The 20142-nt window shown below is 34.9% G+C and overlaps 1 protein-coding gene across 2 annotated transcripts in view; it reads right to left on the reverse strand.

The window, feature by feature from the left end:
• Positions 1-20142, reverse strand: part of MPP7 (MAGUK p55 scaffold protein 7) — a 230004-nt gene that overhangs the window by 134924 nt on the left and 74938 nt on the right. Inside the window, exon 3 of one of the 2 annotated variants that reach the window (XM_052000274.1) lies at positions 10584-10702. The exons of the other annotated variant lie outside the window; for it this stretch is intronic. Coding sequence (XP_051856234.1) covers positions 10584-10702 — 119 coding nt within the window. The remainder of the gene's footprint in view (positions 1-10583; positions 10703-20142) is intronic. 2 annotated transcript variants of the gene reach the window in all.

The raw sequence follows: 20142 nt of genomic DNA on the forward strand, positions 1-20142 counted from the left end.
TCTGAACTGGACAATGGGTAGTTTTTCTCCACAAGAGAATAAATCTAAGGCTATTGGTGCAGAAGCCTCCAGCCCTGGTTAATTAAACCATTTTAAATCAGATGGTTCTTAAGTTGTATTCTGCTTATATGCATTTTATAAAAGATATCATAATTCTTATATGAATTAAAATCAAAATGCAAAAATTTAAATACATTTTAGGAACTATTTGGTTCTTGATGTGATGTTTTATACTATTACAGTAACTTAAAATGTAGACTTGAAAAGGACATGACTTGCCTCAAAAAGTTCTCAATGTAATTTGTAAAACAGGCTCCATTCATCCTCAGCCCCTGCATATAACACTGAACATCTTAGCAAACTTCTAAAAATGACCACATATGGATACTGTTTGGAGAGTAAGCATTAGAAAGGTAACAATTTTACTTCAAGGTTCAGGAATTCATGTCTTCAGAAAGTTCTGCATGTTTCTGTGCCTGAAAAATGTAAACTCTAGTGTAAGACATAACCTTTCCTACTTTTCCTAAAGAACTGGCTGAATAATTACCTTTCATTGGCCAAAGAGTGTTACCAGCTGCTGATACCCAACTCCCCATAATGTAGGGCCGGGGGCCATGGATCATTCACATTGTCTGGCATTTTCCTTCTTACTTCTACCCAAGGCAAACACCATTTCAGACACAAGTAACATAACCTCCCCAAAGGGTTTACTGTGTGAACTTGAGGCTGCTGGCTCCCTTCACATGGACAATATAATTTTCTTTTAAAGACCACTCCACTGACAACTATCTCTTGAAACACTCTTCCAGATTTAAATTGGATTTTAAATGATGTAACCACCACCCCATTTCTTCTGATACAACTTTCACTCTAATTAAGTGAAAAGTAGATAGAGAATAGATGTATTAGAAAAGTTCACATAAAATGATATTCAACAAAATATCAATTTTCAAATGATAACACTGGAATAATAATTATAAACTCAAAATAATAAATTAAAATAGATTAAGAAAATATTAAAAAATAAGGAATAAGTCAGAACAATCTTGCTGTTTGCTTCCTAGAATTTCTAGCTTAGGAATACAGTGTATTATAAAGACAAAGAAATAAAAGTCAGGAAAACTGGCTATAGTTTGGGCCACTAGCTATTTGTAAACTGAGAGAAGTAAGGCCCATTTCCTAATCTAATCATCATTTGAACTCTTATTATGTATAAAATAATGTGGTATCTCTTAGAGAAAAAAGGACAGATGCAAGAGATGTAAAGAAGGTAAAATCCATAAGGTCTTGTAAATCACTGATTGTAGGGATGTGATGAGGGATAATGAAGATTAAAACAAGGGCAAATGAAAAGATGGCAATATTCTCAAAAAGAAGATTTAGATGAAAGATGGCATAATCAGGGAAAAATAACAAACTGAGGATATAAGGAAGATAATGAACTATTTTAAAACACACTGAGTTTGAGATTACATTGCTCAGTCTAGTTAGACATCCCCACACACAGTCGGTTAAGATGGAACTGAAGTTCAGGAGAAAAATTAAAGATGGCCAAGTCTAGGGAACAAACGAGATTGAAAGGGAATGACGAATGAGCAGTAAATGAGAAAAAAATTAGCCAATATGCATAACACTTTTTAGGTATTTCATGATAAAGACACAATGACTCAAAGGAAAGAAAGATATGGTTACGTAAAAAAGGCTTTTTGGTTTGTTTTGTATTTTAAAATAGGAAAGAAGTAGTTAGTAGTGTTTATAGGCCAAAAGAGAGTATTTAAGTAGAAACTCAAACTCACAAAAACAAAGGGAATGATCAATAGTAGATGAAAAAAGATGGGACCAATAACACAAGTGAAAAGGTTAGTCAACAAGATAGGCCAAGACAGTGTAAGAAATTGGAGTAAGAAAGGAAAAAAAAAAAGGGATGGGGGAGAGGGAGGGGGAAATGTAGAATGACTGATACATGGACAAGGATAAGAGAAATGGCTTCTATTTTTAATCAGGGAAGAATGAACAAAAAGCCATACAGTAATAAAGGTACAACTGAAATACTACAGGAGCTGGCATGGGCATTTTGTTGTCTGGCTACTGCTACATTTATTCCATATATTTTCCTGTTCCACCAGAAACAGGGAATTTCCGAATTCCCAGATTTTTGTGCGTCCAAACTCCCTTTATTGGGAAATTAATTCACTCAGCTGGAGAACTTGCCCTGAGTTGGAGATGCCTTGATTAGAGCGTGAATAAAGCCTCAGCTCTCTGCAGCTAAGCTAAACTCAAACTCTCAGACCATGTTTCATCCTAACTAGCCATCCATTGTGAATACAGATAGCAGAAGTTTGAGAAGGATTTTGCCACCAGAATAATACCTTACCTAAAAGGGTTTTTCAGTATAATAACTGAAGCAATATTACAGTTCTACTGAAAAAAAAATGTGAAAATTCACTGTTTTATGGCTCCATTAAAAATCTCAGTAACTACCTGCATCAAAGCTTCCTTCCTTGAGCATCATAACATACTATATTTTAATTAAAAGCAAATATAAGCAGGAGCTCAGATTAGTTTTTATTTTTTAAATACTTACTCACTTATACTTTTATTCCCAATAGCTGTACACTTGGGACACACACACACACACACACACACACAAAACCACAAAAACAAACCTATTTCATAGTTCAATTCAATAAATATGTATTAACCTAGGGATCATTCTAGGGCAGGAGGGAGGAAGAAAAGGAGGAAAGAAGGAAGAGAAACAAGAAAGAAATGAGAGAGAGAGAGACAGAGACAGAGAGACAGAAAGAGAGAAAGAGAGAGAAAATCAATGTTCTTAAAGGGCTTTTTAACAGTCTACTAGAAGGAAATAATTGTTGCAAAATTGGGGAACAATAGTGAAATTTTAATTTGTCTGAAAAAGCTCTTAGGACTGTAGTGGACTCAAGGTCAATATTAGTCACCAATATCATGTGGCAGCCAAAAAGCTAATGCGATTTCCGAGTATTTTAAGAAATGCATAGCTTCCAGGAATAAAGAAGTTATTTCCCCATAGTACTCTGTGCCTGGTCAAAAGAGTATTGTGTCCAACTCTGAGCTCCACTGCAAAGAAAGGCAACTGGGTAGGTAACAGTACTTGAATTTACATATGAAGACTGGTTATAGGAAAAGGGGATAGTTTGGCTGAATTAGAAAAGACTCAAGAGACACATGATAACTGTCTTCAACTATTTGAAAGGATGTGATATTGAAGGGATTTAGACTTGCTATGTTTGGACTTAAAGAGGAAAGAATCAGGAGCATTCCACTTAAATCACAAAAATCAAATATAAGCTTGAGCAGCTTCCCCAAGAAGCAAAACTAGCCATAAGTGGAATGGACCACCTTGGAAATAACAGATTCCCCTTCATTGTAAGTTTTAAAGCAAAAACTAAATGGCTACTTATCACTTAGGTTTTAATGGGAATTCTTTTTTGGTTATGGGTTGGATTAAATGGATATTCTCCAACTCTAAAATTTTGTGTGAGTTTATATGTGTGGCCAATGACTACAAGCCATCACAATTTTAAGAGATATATAAATATTTAATAAGATCTTGCAAAAGGAATAATAGTCTGTGACACTGTGTATCCTAACTTTTTAGTTTGGAAAATGAAGTCATAGTGAGCATAAAACATTTAATTAAAATTAAAATGTACCTACTTGTTAATGTTTTGTGCTCTGAAGGACAATTATCAAAGCAGATAAATTTGAACAAGTTTCACTACCATGTTTAATTGCTACATGAGTTCTAAATCTTTTTTGTCATGGACCTCTTTGACAGACCAGCTGACAATTTTCTTAGTCTACAACTTCCTTCTCAGAATAATATTTTGTTGCCTAAATTCATAAGTAAATGAGAGAATAAAGTTTATTTAAAGATTAATGACAATAGGATCAAATGTTTTTCCCACTCAAGTTCACAGAACCTCTGAATTGTGGACCTCAAGTTAAAAATTCCTGCTAAAGGTAGAAATTATTTTTCTTTCATATTAACAATAGGCAATTATTAAGATTGGGAAGCCTCAGCTTATTTCCCCTGTTCTGTTTCCTTGTCCAATACCTCAAGAACAAAGGTAACAGAAGATTCAATTAACATTCTCCTTATTCATGGTATTGCTACTTTCCCAACCAGCTCAGGCTTGAGGAAGGGAAGGAAGAAATAAAATAGAGATTCTTTGTTAAGACAGCCCAAGGCTGAGGATAGTCAAGATACAGAGATAATCTCTTGCTTTGTACACCATCCTACAAAACTATATTAGGAAAATAAATTTTTCTCTGATATATTCAAAGTTTATCAAATACTTTCTACAGCTGGGTGTTTGTACTATTTAAACATTCAATTTGACCAATTTGGTGAATTCCCATTCATTCTCTTTTTCCCTTTTAAATTAACCAAAGTCTACAACCCAGAGTCACATCATTCTTTAAAAAAAAAAACAACTTTTAGAATAGATGCTTTTGTTTATACTGCTGTCATTTTCTATCACATACTCCTCCCATGCCTATAAAATGTTCTTTTATGAAAAAAAGATATTTATACAAAACAAAATAACCCATGGATCATATCTAACAGCATAATTTTCATTCTGCATCATAGTTAGCCCATCACTTCTTTCATCAAAGGACAGAATTCTCTCTCATCAAGTCTTCTGGAATCAAGATTAGTCACAAATCCTGAATTAGTACTGTTTCTCTTTATGCTTTGTGATAATGATGTATCTATAAGGATGACCTATGTCAACAAGTAAGTAAAATACTATGTTTGAAAGGATGTTTCCAGAAGAACATTAAAAACTATTCCAAAGAAGCTATTCAACCAGGCAATTCCAGAATTTAACTCCAAGCAGATTCAAAACTAGCTGTGGCTCCAGAGAAATTAAGATAATCTATGTATGACTAACAATTTCTGAATACTCCATGATAATACTTATTTAACTATAGGCCCACATGTATCTAAGCATTTTTTCAGGTCCCAGGTAAATAATTTGGGGATTCAAAGAGTACTCTCATTACTTAATACCAGATACCTAGATAAAAGTAAAGAAACAAGACAAAACTAATTGTTGAATTTCTCTTCAAACTTGTGGGAAAGCATGTTCTATATAAAGCTAAAAAAATACTGCTGAAACTTGAATATTCCTTTTAACAAGGTAATAAACAATTTAAGCAGAAAAAAAAAGTTTACTTTCACCTATACACTTGGAGAGTTAAAGGAAAGCAGTTCAATGTGTTATTAAAGGCAAGAAAGAAACTCAAATTCTAAATAGCTGGTTCTCTCTGATATTTTAATGTTATGAGAAGCAAAGAAACTAAAGTGAATAAAAAGCACAAATTAGAGTCAGGAAGAATTAGGTTTGAGTCCCACTGAACAAAATGAATGAATGAACAAAAAAATGTACTATGCATTTAGTATGTGTCAAGCTTTGTGCTAAAGACTAAAGACATAAATACAAAATGCAAGGAGTTTACATTCTTACTAAGGAAACACAATCCATATGGGTAGTGGTAGCCAAGGAGGGATATTTGGGCTCTGCTAATTACAAGGGTGGCTACTGGAGACATAGGACAATAAACTGACATACCCTTTCTAGGAGAAATGAGAGCTGATTTTTGTTCTATAACTGGAAAACAGAGTAGGAAGGAGGAAAACCCAGTTTAGATATTGTGGCTGGAAAGTGTTATTTAGAGAATAGGACCATAAACTCCAAAATCTCCATTTAAGGAGAGAACCTAGGTCAGAACATCTCTTCATTTTTCACCTGGATGCACGATTTTGGGCAGCTTTCCATGATGCCCAGGTTCTAGGTACTTTCCTTCCCCCAAACCCCACTCCTACTTTTTTAGATTTCTTTTGTGTGTTGTCCTCTTCCATTAGATTGCAAGCTTCTTGTAGCCAAAAACTGTCTTTTTTAAATATATATTGGTATGCCAGGACTTAGCACAGGTCCTGGAACATGGCAAGTACTTTAAGAATGTTTATTGATTAATTACTCAGTGAAAGGAAGCATTGTTAGTAATGGCCAACTGAAGCAAACACTCATCAGGTCAGAGGAGGTCTCCAACATGAAAGTTCTACAAGTAAAAAGGAAGAAGAAGAAGGAGAAGAAGGAGGAGGAGAAGGAGAAGGAGAAGGAGAAGGAGAAGGAGAAGGAGAAGGAGAAGGAGAAGGAGAAGGAGAAGGAGAAGGAGAAGGAGAAGGAGAAGGAGAAGGAGAAGGAGAAGGAGAAGGAGAAGGAGGAGAAGGAGAAGGAGAAGGAGAAGGAGGAGAAGGAGAAGGAGAAGGAGAAGGAGAAGGAGAAGGAGAAGGAGAAGGAGAAGGAGAAGGAGAAGGAGAAGGAGAAGGAGAAGGAGAAGGAGAAGGAGAAGGAGAAGGAGAAGGAGAAGGAGAAGGAGGAGAAGGAGAAGGAGGAGGAGAAGGAGAAGGAGAAGGAGAAGGAGAAGAAGGAGAAGGAGAAGGAGAAGGAGAAGGAGAAGAGAAGGAGAAGGAGAAGGAGAAGGAGAAGGAAGGAGAAGGAGAAGAGAAGGAGAAGGAGAAGGAGAAGGAGGAGAAGGAGAAGGAGAAGGAGGAGAAGGAGAAGGAGAAGGAGAAGAGAAGGAGAAGGAGAAGGAGGAGAAGGAGAAGGAGAAGGAGAAGAAGGAGAAGGAGAAGGAGAAGGAGAAGGAGAAGGAAGGAGAAGAGAAGGAGAAGGAGAAGAGAAGGAGAAGGAGAAGAAGGAGAGAAGGAGAAGGAAGGAGAAGAGAAGGAGAAGGAGAAGGAGAAGGAGGAGAAGGAGAAGAGAAGGAGAAGGAGGAGAAGGAGAAGGAGAAGGAGGAGAAGGAGAAGGAGAAGGAAGGAGAAGAGAAGGAGAAGGAGAAGGAGAAGGAGAAGGAGAAGGAGAAGGAGAAGGAGAAGGAAGGAGAAGGAGAAGGAGAAGGAGAAGAGAAGGAGAAGGAGAAGGAGAAGGAGAAGGAGAAGGAAGGAGAAGGAGAAGGAGAAGGAGAAGAAGGAGGAGAAGGAGAAGAAAGCAGAGAAAGCATTTAATAAATATTTGCCAAATAAATAGGAACAAATGAATGGGAATAATAAAAGAAAACTTAAGATAAACTAAAGCTCATTCTTTTTCCTATATAAAGGAAATTTTGCACAAACTATGTTATTTTTTTAAATACTTTTTCCCCCCTCCCTCTCCTCACCCCAATCCTTCCTCCAGTAGTAAGGAGACTTCCTGAACCTTCTTCAATTACTAATTTACAAGGTGAAATTTTGTCTATGGTATCTGTGTTTCAAAGGTTGCTAATAACAATAGCAACTAACATTTATGTAGGGCTTTAAAATTTTCAAACCACTTTGAAAACAGTGTCTAATTTAATCATTACAAAACCCCTGTTAGGTAAGAGCTACTTTATCGTCATTTTAGAGATGAATAAACTGAGGCTGATATAGATTAAATAATTTGTCCATAGTTCAATTTCAGTGTGAGAGGCAGGATTTGAATCCAGATCCTTCTGATTCCTAGTCAAACACTCCTGCTACTAAATAATGCTACAGTAGTCATTAGTTGGGGGTAGAGGGAGAAGACATGTCAAAAAGTAGCAAACTTATTTTTCCTATTAGGAGTACATCTCCAATCCACAGCCTAACCATCCCTCCCCACCCAATTCCCATGAAGAGGCAAGTGGAGCTACCAAATGCACAGAAATAAACCAGGCCAGCCCAGTTGGACTCTTTCATTCCTGACCCAACTTACTTTTGGAAAAGGAACCCCAACCTTTAAACTCTTCCCTCACACCTCATTCCTTCCAAGCTTCCTTGGCACTGAAGAAAAGGAAGAAGGAGGAAGAGGTTGGTGGTGGAGGCAGAAGCTATGATGCCCCCGCCTTCTGTAACCCAGAACTCAGGGCTACCCTGAGCCCAAGGGCCTCTACCACCACTACCACCATGGTCACCTGGGCTCGCACTACTGCCCCTGCTGCTTCTCCTCCTACAGAGCACACCAGCTGCTCCCTGCCCCTTCCAGCACTACTGTTTTGGGAGACAGGAGACCATATGCTGCAGCTACCTTGTCCTCAGGAACACAAGCTCAGAATTGTGGGCTCCAATCTGACAGTCCTACACACCATTCTCCTTCCCTGAGAAGGAATTTGACGAGTTTCAAAGCAGATAAATGCTGAGGTACCCCTATATAAACAAAATCAAACTAATATCCAAGCATTACTTCAATAAGCTTATTTATTGTATTAGCACAGCTGAGAACATCTTAAAGCAGCATATCAGTTGTGAAATAACTGGCTATCTATGCCTCTTCCTGATAACTAAGGATTTGATGAATAACATTTTTAAGATAAATTTTTAGATAAATCACGAAAAGTTAAAAATTTACCACTATATGAGAATTATTTTGTAGTAGTTTAATAATATTTTCACATATTCAAATTAAGATTAAGTCATGAAAATGTCAGGATGGAACAAAAATCTTGAACTGGATCACTTCTAATTTCTAAATCAATATCTTCACCTACCAACACAGGCATGAGTTCCAAAAAAAGATGTTAACTGATTCCAAAGGTAACTTTTTGAATAAAATATATTTTATTGTGTTGAAATATATTATGAAATGTATGTTATCATCCAGTATTAAAATAGGATCCTTGACAGCACACATTTTGGCAACCTGTAGCTTGTTCCAATAATCTGAAGCTAGAACCAGCTAAAAGCTCCTTTTTTGCAGACATTACTTCTTTGCTTTGTGTAATTTAATAAATAGACCAGATAAAAGATATTCAGACTGTATCTGATAGAAGTAGAAGAAAATACTATTAAAAGATGGTATATGTCTTTATTTAACATAGCAAGAAACTCTATTTGAAAGCAAATAAGCTAGTTTCTATTTAAAACAGCTACATTTTCCAGATTTGTTGTGCTGCCTTCACTATAACTGCAATTTTTTTAATTCAATATTTAATGTATTTTTGTTGGTTTTTAAATAAAGAAGCAGAATGGTATCATGAATAAAGGATGGGAATTGAAACTAAAAAGGGTTGAATTGTCATCCAGCATCCTCCTCAGTAATTATCTGACGATGGAAAGGTCACTGAACCTCAGTGTCCCAGGCCATTTGCTCAGACTATAACTTGTAGGTTACTTGTGATCTGCATCATTAGGAGTTTTCACACTGGCAATGATTTATACCAATGATACCATGAATCTAGACCCCCAAAAAAAGTTTTTTTGGCACTATATAATCCACTAATGTTTTCCTTATAAAACTTATAAAAAGATTAATGTTTTCCTATTCTAATTTCTCTGGCTTGGACCAGTAAGACTAATGTAAACTAAGACAATTACTGACCAAAAGTTTCACTTTTTAATAATATATTTTAATAGCTACCACAATCTAAAAATCTCTTCCCTACAGTAATTTTCTTGTTTTTAATGTTCTGAAATAATGAAACTGATACACACACACACACACACACACACACACACACACACACACACACACATCTTGCCATTAAAGCATTTTACATATTAAAGGTTTAAGCATTATTTAGTCTCCGTGCAAATTGCCACTGCTTGAAAGACAAAAACAAAAATTTTTCAATTTACAAAACACAAAAAAACTGTGGTGAGAATTCTATCACAGATGGATAGTGAAGTTATTCATTTTCTGAGGTTATTCATTTTCAAGTGCTATTTTCAAATTCTAAACTTCTTCTATCAATTGACAACCATAACAAATTTTGCTGAATTATGTATAGGTTCGGGTATTTCTGTGGCATGGATTACTACACCTCCTACAAAATCAACGGAGACCTCTAAATTTGCCTTCAGCTTGAGTTAAAACTCTCTGAGAAAACTCAATTGATATTTCCAGAAGCATGGGTAGTACATTTTCCAGTAAGCTACTTGGTTTCCTTTTACTATTTTAAGCAGTTTGACCATTACCAGGATTGCTTTGCATACTTCTGTGTCAAGATTTGATTTCTGGTTCCCGATCATTTTCATGGCAAAAACACTTCAATGAAATCATCTCCCAAACTGATTTTATTCATATTAACTGCAATATGTTTTATACAAAATACCATTTTCAGTGGAGGAATGCCAGTAAAAGAAAGACCTTACTAGAATTTCAGTTGATTTTGTTAAAGGAAATTATTTTAAATTAATGTGGCTACAGAACTGTTGCCATACTTGACCTCAGAAAATATATTCCTTCTAATTTTTGCTGTGAACATTTATTTATTTAAGCTAAACTCCAGCTCCTGAATGTTGACCATAAAGAAGTCTAAAATTTCCTGCTATTTCATACTCTTTTTCTAAACAAAGGCAAACATATGTTTGCTGCATTAGTATACACTGCCAGAACATCACTATTAAGTGAAATCATCTATGTATTTTTAGTGGAATCTTTAACAACTTCCACCCCTGTCAGAAACTCGGTGAGTTGAAACAAGGCTGTTTTGTTTTCAAGGAGCAACAATCTGATCGCTGGTTTACTAGATGGCGCTCAAAACATTTTTCCATATGCTCTTCTCAAAGAGAATCTGACTTCAGTGTGGTTTACCTTCACCAGTGAATGAAGGCTTTTTTCACCAAACATATCCCAGAGGAAGGTTAGGTCTTCCTGGCTGTCCACATGTGGCTGCAGCTGGGCTGGCAGTGCAGTCAGCAGCTCATACAGACCTATAAAGTGAAAATAAAACACAAAGTGTAATCTAAGGGTGATCTCATTAATTTTACTTCACAGGTCTGTGTAACTGGCTGCCTGAGGCATGTCATTCTAACTGGATAAGAAGTCTGAGCCATCAAGCAAAACATTTGTCTAAAGAAGCAGAGTAAGCATTCTGTTTTAAGTTCCTAAGAAGCCTGTAAAAATGCAATAGTTTTTACCCTTATCAGAACTGTCAAATTTCTCTAACCATTTCTGTTTATGTAACCTTATAGAGAAAATGTGTAAAGATTTTCAAAGAATTAAAAAGAAAAAAAGCATACATTCTTTTTCTTAATCACTATTACATTTCCCTTAATGTTAGCCAAAGAGCAAAATGAGTCATGAATAGGAAAAACTTCCTTAAAAGAACAGAAAATGGAAAGGTCTATCTATTAAAAAGAGCTTGTGGTTTGCCTAAACAGTTCTTGCTAATACACTGCTTTTAAAAACATCAGTCTTATCTAAAGTCCAAAATAAAGTTCCAAAAGGAAAAAAATACATGGCTCACCATTGTAAGAGTTGGCTCACCATTATAAACAAATTGTGTTTAAATTTGACTCCGATATTCAAGCTTGCAAAAATGCAGCCAATATCTCCTGAAAGAGTTAAAGGAGCTGCTGCCCCTAGTTATTGGTGGCACGCCTCACTGAAAGTCTCCTGGGGACAGACAGCAGCACAGTGCTCCACAGTAGCAGAAACTATCCATCATGCAGAGGCCATCATACTGCTGTCCAAGAAATGTAGAAACAGTGCTGCAGGAGCCCTGTTTAGGGAGGTAACCTGGCATAGGTTGATATCAATTCATAGCACATGTTTAATTTTCCAGTGGGATTACTTGGGGTAAAAAGGACAAAATACCTTTTTCTCGGGCTGCTGTCTACAAAAACACCAATAACCTCTTGGGATCTACTTATACAGGGCACAGTTCTTATTTTTAGTCTGAATAAATATTGCTGTTCATCACAAGGACAGCTTTACAAGATATTTAACTAGGAAGGCACATTATGGTAAATTATGGATTAATGATTATATATATATATAAATTCTATAAAATATGATTAAAATATTCCATTAATCTGTAATATTTCAAAGTAGTATTGAAAAGAAAGTGAAAAATTAGAAATTAATTGCTGAAATTCAAAGACTGACTTAATCAAGTTTTCTTTTATCATTGGTTTTAAAAACATACTATTCTAGAAAAAAGGAGGGGATTCCTTCAAATTAACATTCTGTTATCCAATTGTCTTGGATGATTTATGTTCATTTCCTACAAGGATCTTGAATGCTAATTAGACTCTTATACTTCAAAAATTTTATATATAAATACATGTGTGTACATAAACAGAGAGCGTCTGATAGTTATAACTCAAAAACACTACAGTTCTACATGATATAAAATACCAAAGATCATAAATTCAAACTAAATTATTGGCTCACAGTAACTTGATTGAAACAAACTACTATTCATCTAATATAAATGGATACATGCATTAAACAGATAATGACAAAGAAGGATTGTTTTAATAAGCAAATTAGAAGACCTTAAAAGGAATTAACATAGATATGAAGGTTAAGAGCTCGTAGTGAAGTTTGGGAAAACTGGTCAAATCACTGAAAAAGTTTGAAATTCTCAACCAATAAGTATTTACTAAGCTCCTATTTGTCAGGGTCCATGCTAGGTTCTAGAGACACAAAGAACGGTACAAAGAATGAAATAACCCCTACTCTCAAGAAAACTACCTTTTAAAGGAACAGAAAACAAGCCCCTACACACACACTCACACACCATCAATATAATGTAAATTAATACAAATACATACAAAATGGTTACACACGAAGTAATTTCTAAGGGAAGGCATGACACAATTAGGCAGTTTCAGAAAGGATTTGTATAGAAGATGATACTTAAGCCGTGTTATGTCCCTCTCTTAGAAGGACTCTAGAATGTGGAAGTAATGAGGAAATACATTCAAAACATGAGGGACAGACAGTAAGAAAGACTGGGGCAGGAGAGAGAATGTCATGTATAAGAAAGAGAGGCCAATTTAGCTAGATCCCAGAATAAGGGCAGGGAAGTTATGTATAAGGAGACTAGCAATCTAGGATAGTATTAGGTTTTATATTTAATCCTAGCAAAAAAAAAGGAAGCCAATGGAGTTGAGTATGGTAGTCATATGGTCACATCTGTGTTTAAGGAGAATTAATTTGGCAGTGGAATGTAGGCTAAACTAGAAAAGTGAGAGACTTAAGTCTCATTGCAAGAATCTAGTTGAAGAATAAATAATAAGTGCTTGAAGTAAGGTGGTAGTACTAAAAAATAGAGGGAAGATCCAATTTCAGAGATGTTACAGATGTAAAGATTTAGCAACTAAAGAGAGTAGTCAGTCAAATATGGAACTAATAATGACTAGATTACAAAACTAGGAAACTAGAAAGATGGTGATACCTTCAATAGAAATTGGGAAGAGTAGACAGATGAAATACCTATATACTATAACTATATAAATATATATAAAATACACATTATGTGTACGTGTATATATGAATATATATGAATATAATATATAATATATATAATATAATATGAATATAATATGGACAAAGTACATAATGTGTGTGTGTCACACACACACACATACACACACACACACACACGTCTTTCAGTCATCTCCAAAAAGATCACAATTAGACCCATGGAAACTAATGAGATTCTTAAGAGGTCAGAGGGATAAAAGGCCCTAGAAAAGAATCTTGGTAAAACTCACAGTTAAAGAGTATAACATGGAAGATAAGGCAAAACAGGAGGAATGGCCAAATGCATAGAAGGTGTACCAGGAAAAAAACATAAAAATTCAAAGAGGAGAAAGAATTGAAAAAAGTAAAAATAATAGTATTAAATGCAGCAGATAGGCTGAAAGGAATAAGGACTGATAAAAGTAAGATTTGGCAAGTAAAATCACTGATTACTCTGGAGGGAACAGTCTCAGTTGAGGAATGAAAGTAAAGCACATATTGCAAAGAGCTAAGAAGCAAGTAAAAGAAAGGGCAGTGGAGAGAAGTGAAAGAAGAAGTAAAGGCAGCAAGCGAAGACAGCTTTTTCAGGAAATTTGGCTGAGGAAAAAAAGAGGAATATAAAACAGTGGTTTAAGGGTCCAGTGAAGGTTTTTTTAAGAACACAAAAGATTCAGATATGTTTAAATGTGTATTCTAATAATAAGAGAGAATAAAGTCCTAAAAAACTGAGAGGGGATGAATGAGGTAACAATTGGCTGAAGAAAACAGGAGATGGGATTAAGAATATATGTGGAACAATAATCAATGAGCATAGTAAACTAGTGTTTAATAAACTCAAAAATTCCGAGAAGAATTCATTATTTGACAAAAATTGCTGGGAAAATTGGAAAGTACTATGGCAGAAAGTAGACACTGACCAACATTTAAAACCTTATGCCAAAGTAAGGTCAAAATGGATTCATGATTTAGACATAAAGGACGGTACTATAGCCAAATTAGAAGAGCAAGAGACAATCTACTTGTCAGATCTGTGGAGAAGGAAGGACTTTATGGCCAAAGAAGAACTAGAGAACATTATGAAATGCAAAATGAGATAATTTTGATTATATTAAATTTTAAAGTTTTTGTACAAACAAAACCAATGCAGCCAAGTTTAAAAGGGAAACAGAAAACTGAGGGGAAAATTACATCTAAGGGTTAAAGGCCTGATGAAGGCCTCATTTCTAAAATATATAGAGAATTAAGACAATTTTTGAGACAAAGAAAATGAAGAAAAAGCAACTTTATGTCAAAAGATTTCAGTTTTCTTAATAAAGTAAAAAGTGAAGTCCCTGATCAAGGATAGGGATGGGGGAAGACAGAGTCTCTAGCATATTAGAGTCATCTGATTTTTTTTTCCTTCCCAAAGGTGAACTGGAGATAGAAACTTTCTGCATGGAAGATTCTAGAAAAGGAAAGGGATTATCAAATATTAGAGATAACTTATTCAAAAAAGAGGGGATTATTTTTGTAGTAAGGAACTGGAAACTGAGTGGATGCCCATCAGTTGAAGAAAGGCTGAATAAGTTACCATATACCACCCCTTCCCTCCCCACACACACCATATATAATATACCATAGTATATCAATGTTATGGAATATTATTGCTTTATAAGAAAAGATCAGAAGGATGATTTTAGAAAGGCCTGGAGAGATAATACTAAGTGAAATGAGCAGAACCAGGAGATTAATGTACATAGCAACAGCAAGATTATATGATGATCAATTCTGATGGATGGGGGGGGGGGGGGGGGGGGGGGGGACAGGAGGGGAGAAGGAGAAGGAAGAGGAGGAGGAGGAGGAGGAGGAGGAGGAGGAGAAAAAACCAATTGGATTACTTGCTGTCCAGGAAAGGGGGAATGGGGAGAAGGAGGGAGAAAAATATGGAATACAATGTTTTGCAAGGGTGAATGATGAAAACTATCTTTGCATATATTTTGAAAAATGAAAGGCTACTATTATTTAATCCTCCCAAAATAGGGGGATTCAGTCCCCAAAACAAAAAGAAGGTTTTTGGACTATCACAGCAGGGGCAATCAATATAAAATTGCAATCTCTAGGGATAAGGGAATAACAATTCTCTTGAGGAAGGTAAGACAGGCATACACATAACTGTAATAAAAAGAATGAACTCCTCCCCAGAACTTGGAGTCCTACTCCCCAGAAACCTTTGTCTTATCTTGCCCAGATCCAGAACTACAAATGTCCATTCTAGTTCTGAGAACAAATCAACACTACTATTCCTAAAATAGTAGAAATTCCTATTATTCCAATCAATTGCTCCATAACCCCAATTACCATTATCTCTGATTTCTCTGTAAAACACTGCTCCCCTGGCAACCCTCCTGTGTCTTTTGTTCCCTAATTAGAATAGATGTCCTTCACTAATGTATTGTTGGTAGAGTTATGAAATGATCCAACTGTTCTGGAGAACAATTTGGAACTATGCCCAAAGAGCAAACGATGCACAACTTTTGATCCAACAGTGTCTCTACTGGGCCTGTATCCCAAAGAAATCATGAAAAAGGGAAAAGAACCCACATATGTAAAAATATTTGTACTAGTCCTTTATGTAGTGGGCAAGTGACATGAAATATGTCTAGAAAGGCAAATTATAGTCAAATTATGAAAGGTCTATCAAAGAAAGAAGAAAAGGATCTATATTTAAAAAGTAAATATAACAGCTCTTTTTTTTTTTTTTTTTTTTTTTTTGTAATAGCAGTAATAAAGAATGGGTAACTCAGGGAGTCCCCATCAAGTGAGAAATAGCTGAATAAATTATGGTATATGAAAAAGTGATATTCTAATGTTATAATAAATGATGAAAGGGGAAATTTCAGAGAATCTGAAAAGACTTTTATCAACAGAAGAATGAAATAAGCAGGAAAAAAACCTAATTTTAACTAATAACACCACTATTGTAAATCAATTATTTTTGAAAGTCATTAGAACTCTGATCAATATGATGACCAATCATGATTCTAGAAGACTGAGGATCACTTGACAGAGAAATGATGAACTCTAGAAGCAGAATGAATTGTACATCTTTAGATATGGTCAATATGAAAATTTATTTAATATAATTTCATATTTGTTAGAAATGGGGGGTTCACTTTGGAGGAGAGGACAGAAAATAAATGCTTGCTATTGGGAAGAGTTTAAAAGAAAAATGAAGTATAAGAAGATTCCAATGAAAGTAGTATGTAAAACAGATTAGAGAGAAGAAAATCTGGAAATGATAAGATTTTTTTGGAATGTACCTCAACACTAAAGGTAATAGTTGGACCTGATTTTGCTTCCTAATTATTCTGAAATCACAGCACAGATATTTCAACAAGGATTTTGCATTACTGTTCTTATGGCTGCATCTCACCCCCAGTTTACAACCCAGCCCTTTGCTGTACTGAAATTGCTTACTCAAAGCTCAGTATCTTTTCAATTAATTCTCACTCTTCATCTTTCTTGATCTTTTTGTTACCTAACCCTGTTAATTATCTAATCTGTCTTGATTCTCTTCCCTTAGGTTTTCTTTGTTAGATTTTTCTTGTCTTTTCTGGCTATGTCCTCATCCTATCCTCTAGATATCAAATATGCCAAAACTCTAATATCTGCCTTATCTTAGCTACTCTAGAGATTCTTTTATCTCCATTAAATATCTAGTCAGCACCTCAAATAAAACATTTCAAAAATTGAACTCCATCTTGCTCTACTTCCCTATTTCTGTTCATTTTTGTCTTAACTGCCTAAATTTAAAATCTAAATCACTTTTTACGCCTCCTCATTAACTACATGTACATGTAGTTAGATGCCATAGTGTCAATTCTACCTAAATAGTATCACAAAAATGTAACTTTCGGCAACACCACCCCAGTTCAGTCCAAGATGGGGGAGATTCCAATTCAAATGACAAATTTTGACCTTTGTTTTATGGCAAGATCCTAGGCCTTATTCCGAGAGTGTTTCAATTTCAAGTTAAAAGTGGTTTGTTGTTTTAACTGCCCAATATATTGCAGACTATAAAATTGTAGAAAGAATACATCACAAAACTCATGAGAGAATTATAGACTACTTTTAATTTCATCCAGTGTTAGCCCTTAGAATATCTTTTAAGCATAAAACTGTTGAAATACAATGCATACTATAACCTACTATGACAATAGTAGAAGTATTTCATCTACTAATCTAACTTACTGGTTATTTCTTACTAATAATTATTAAATACTTGTGATAAAAATACATGACTTGGGGGCAGCTAGATTTGGGAGCACTGGGTAGAGCACTGGTCTTGAGTCAAGAGGACCTGAGTTCAAATCTGACCTCAGTCACTTAAAACTTGCTAGTTATATGAGCCTGGACAATTCTCTTAACCCTAATTGCCTCAAAAAATAATAACAAAAATTCTTATTAAAAAAAGAATACATGATTCAATTGTCTAAAATTGTTACTACAAAAAAAGCATTGTTTTACTGATGATTATATACTCTAAGAAGTCTAAGTTCTTCTGTTTTATCTTTAAGAATATGACATTTTGACAAGATTCAGATTTTCTAATGTTTATTCAGTATTCTGAATGTTTAAGAATTTAAACACAAAATTAGTGAAAAAGCTTATCAGATATTGCTATAGATAATTCAGAGGCTCAGTTTTGTCACTGTGCAAATGCCAGACACTATATAATCTGATTATTATCCTCTTCTATTTGGCAACATACCAAAAAGAAAACTTAACAAGAGGCAAGTAATACTAAGGAGATGTGATTTAGTCACCTAAAAGGTAAGTGTTTATGTTCTAGATATAAAGGTTTCTAGTTTTCATTCACCTGATAATTTTCCATATGGCTCTATATAATTACCTCAATAAAAAACCAAAACTGGTAGGATTTCACTTTTTTTCTCAGATATTGCATCATTAGAACGTAAGGCAATTAGGTGTCAGGCCTGAAAATCAGGAAGACCCAAATTTAAATCTCACCTATCACCAGCAGGAGCTCATGTTTGGATAGCATAATATCAGGGTTTCTTAATTAGAAAAGTAGAACACTGAGGAGGGGATGAGGGAGAGAAATAGTATTAAGTTAGGTGAGCCCACCTTCATTTGTGAATGAGGTGGAAGGAAGGCCATGGGATTTAGGGAACCTAAGGAATGAGAAATTTGAAGAGTTTGAAGGCACTTGTAAGTAGACACTGAAGGCCCTAATGTAAAGGGAAGAGCTGCAAAGAAAGGACAAGTGCGAGCCAGGTGACTGACCTCCTTTATAAAAAGAAGGGAGAATGATCTGTAGGTCAGTACATTATAATCACCATAACCTGAATTAGAAGGAAAATGTAACCTTCTTAAGAGCAGAGATTGTCTCATATATATCCAGTGCTTACCACAATGTCTGAGACATAATAGATGTTTAATAAATGCTTTTGAAATCATGTATCTTGCCAGTTTACTAATCTTACAAGGAGTGATAAAACCTGAGTTACTAAGAGCGCCAAGCTTTATCCCAATTACCTGCTTTACAACTCAGATTCTATATAGTTTCTTAATTAGAGGTTTAGTTTCATGTTTGAAATTTTTAAAATAGCTCAATAAAAGGATAACAAAGCTATTCAAATAACAGACAGAAGGAAAGAGGCAGATTTAAGTATTACACATCAATATCTCCAAAGTATAAAGCACTTATGAAAACAAATAGAGAAATGTTTACCAAATAAAACTGGACATACCGTCAGAGAACACTTTGCTACATAATGAGATTTTAATTCATGATTGAAAGTGTGTGAAAATGTCTCAGTTTATCCTACCACCAGCACACAACCTGGGACTGCACACAGAATGCAAAAACAAGCCAACCAATGACTTCATACTATTCATCTTCCAAAAAACCATACTTTATTAAGAAGTAAATTACATTACTTATATCAAAATTAATTTTACTCACTAAGAGTGAAAAATTTTGCACTTTTTAATTCTCCCCGCCAAAATACTTGTAAAACACCAAGAAATTTCTATATAATAAAATGTGTTGAATAGTTATTAACATAAAGGAAATATAAAAGGATACCAATATCATAAAGGATGCTCCCTGCAGAGTTCAATTAAAAGCATAATTTCCTAATTGCTGAAGTTCTACAAATATTCCTGTTTTCATATGAGTGCAACTCATATGAAAGGGCAGCGAGGTGATTCAGTGCAAAGAGAGCCCTACCTAGAGATGAAAAGACCTGAATTCAAATTTAACCAGAAAGCTCAAGGAAGACAGCAGGACATATTACAATAGATACCTGTCCAATGATTTTAGTAAATCCAAGCTTGTCTGCTAGATAAAGGGCTATCTTTTTAACCTCAATATTCCTGTAGTGATGCTATATGGCTCTCATGGAATGTGACAGGTCATAAAGGATGAAAATTGTGAATCAATTAAAAGTCAATGAGCAGTTACATGACAGGAAGTACATAGACATAAGCAAAATTAAATTGACATCTAAATGAAAGAGGGAGATGGAAGGTCATATATTGAGAGTGGCATTTAACTGATTGTCAGCCAATAAGATCTATTGATATCCATGAAATGGCAAAAGATAGAGTGGAAGGCCTCCATCATATTAAGAGGATCCCCATATAAAATTTATGGAAGGAGACAGATGAGTCACAGAGGATGAAAAGATGTGGGTATAATGTATCTCATACCTCTTCAGGGAATGTTACTATACTTGAAATCTTATGTTCATTGAATTATCAAGGATACCCAGGGTAAATTTTATAATGAAGGCCAATGAGAAAATTATATCTGTTGTCCTGGAAAACTCTTTGTGAAGGCAACTTTTCTGAAATCCATATTTTGAATAACATTCTATCATATTCTATATGA

This window comes from Antechinus flavipes, chromosome 5 (genome assembly GCF_016432865.1).
Source record: "Antechinus flavipes isolate AdamAnt ecotype Samford, QLD, Australia chromosome 5, AdamAnt_v2, whole genome shotgun sequence".
Lineage (NCBI taxonomy): Eukaryota > Metazoa > Chordata > Mammalia > Dasyuromorphia > Dasyuridae > Antechinus > Antechinus flavipes.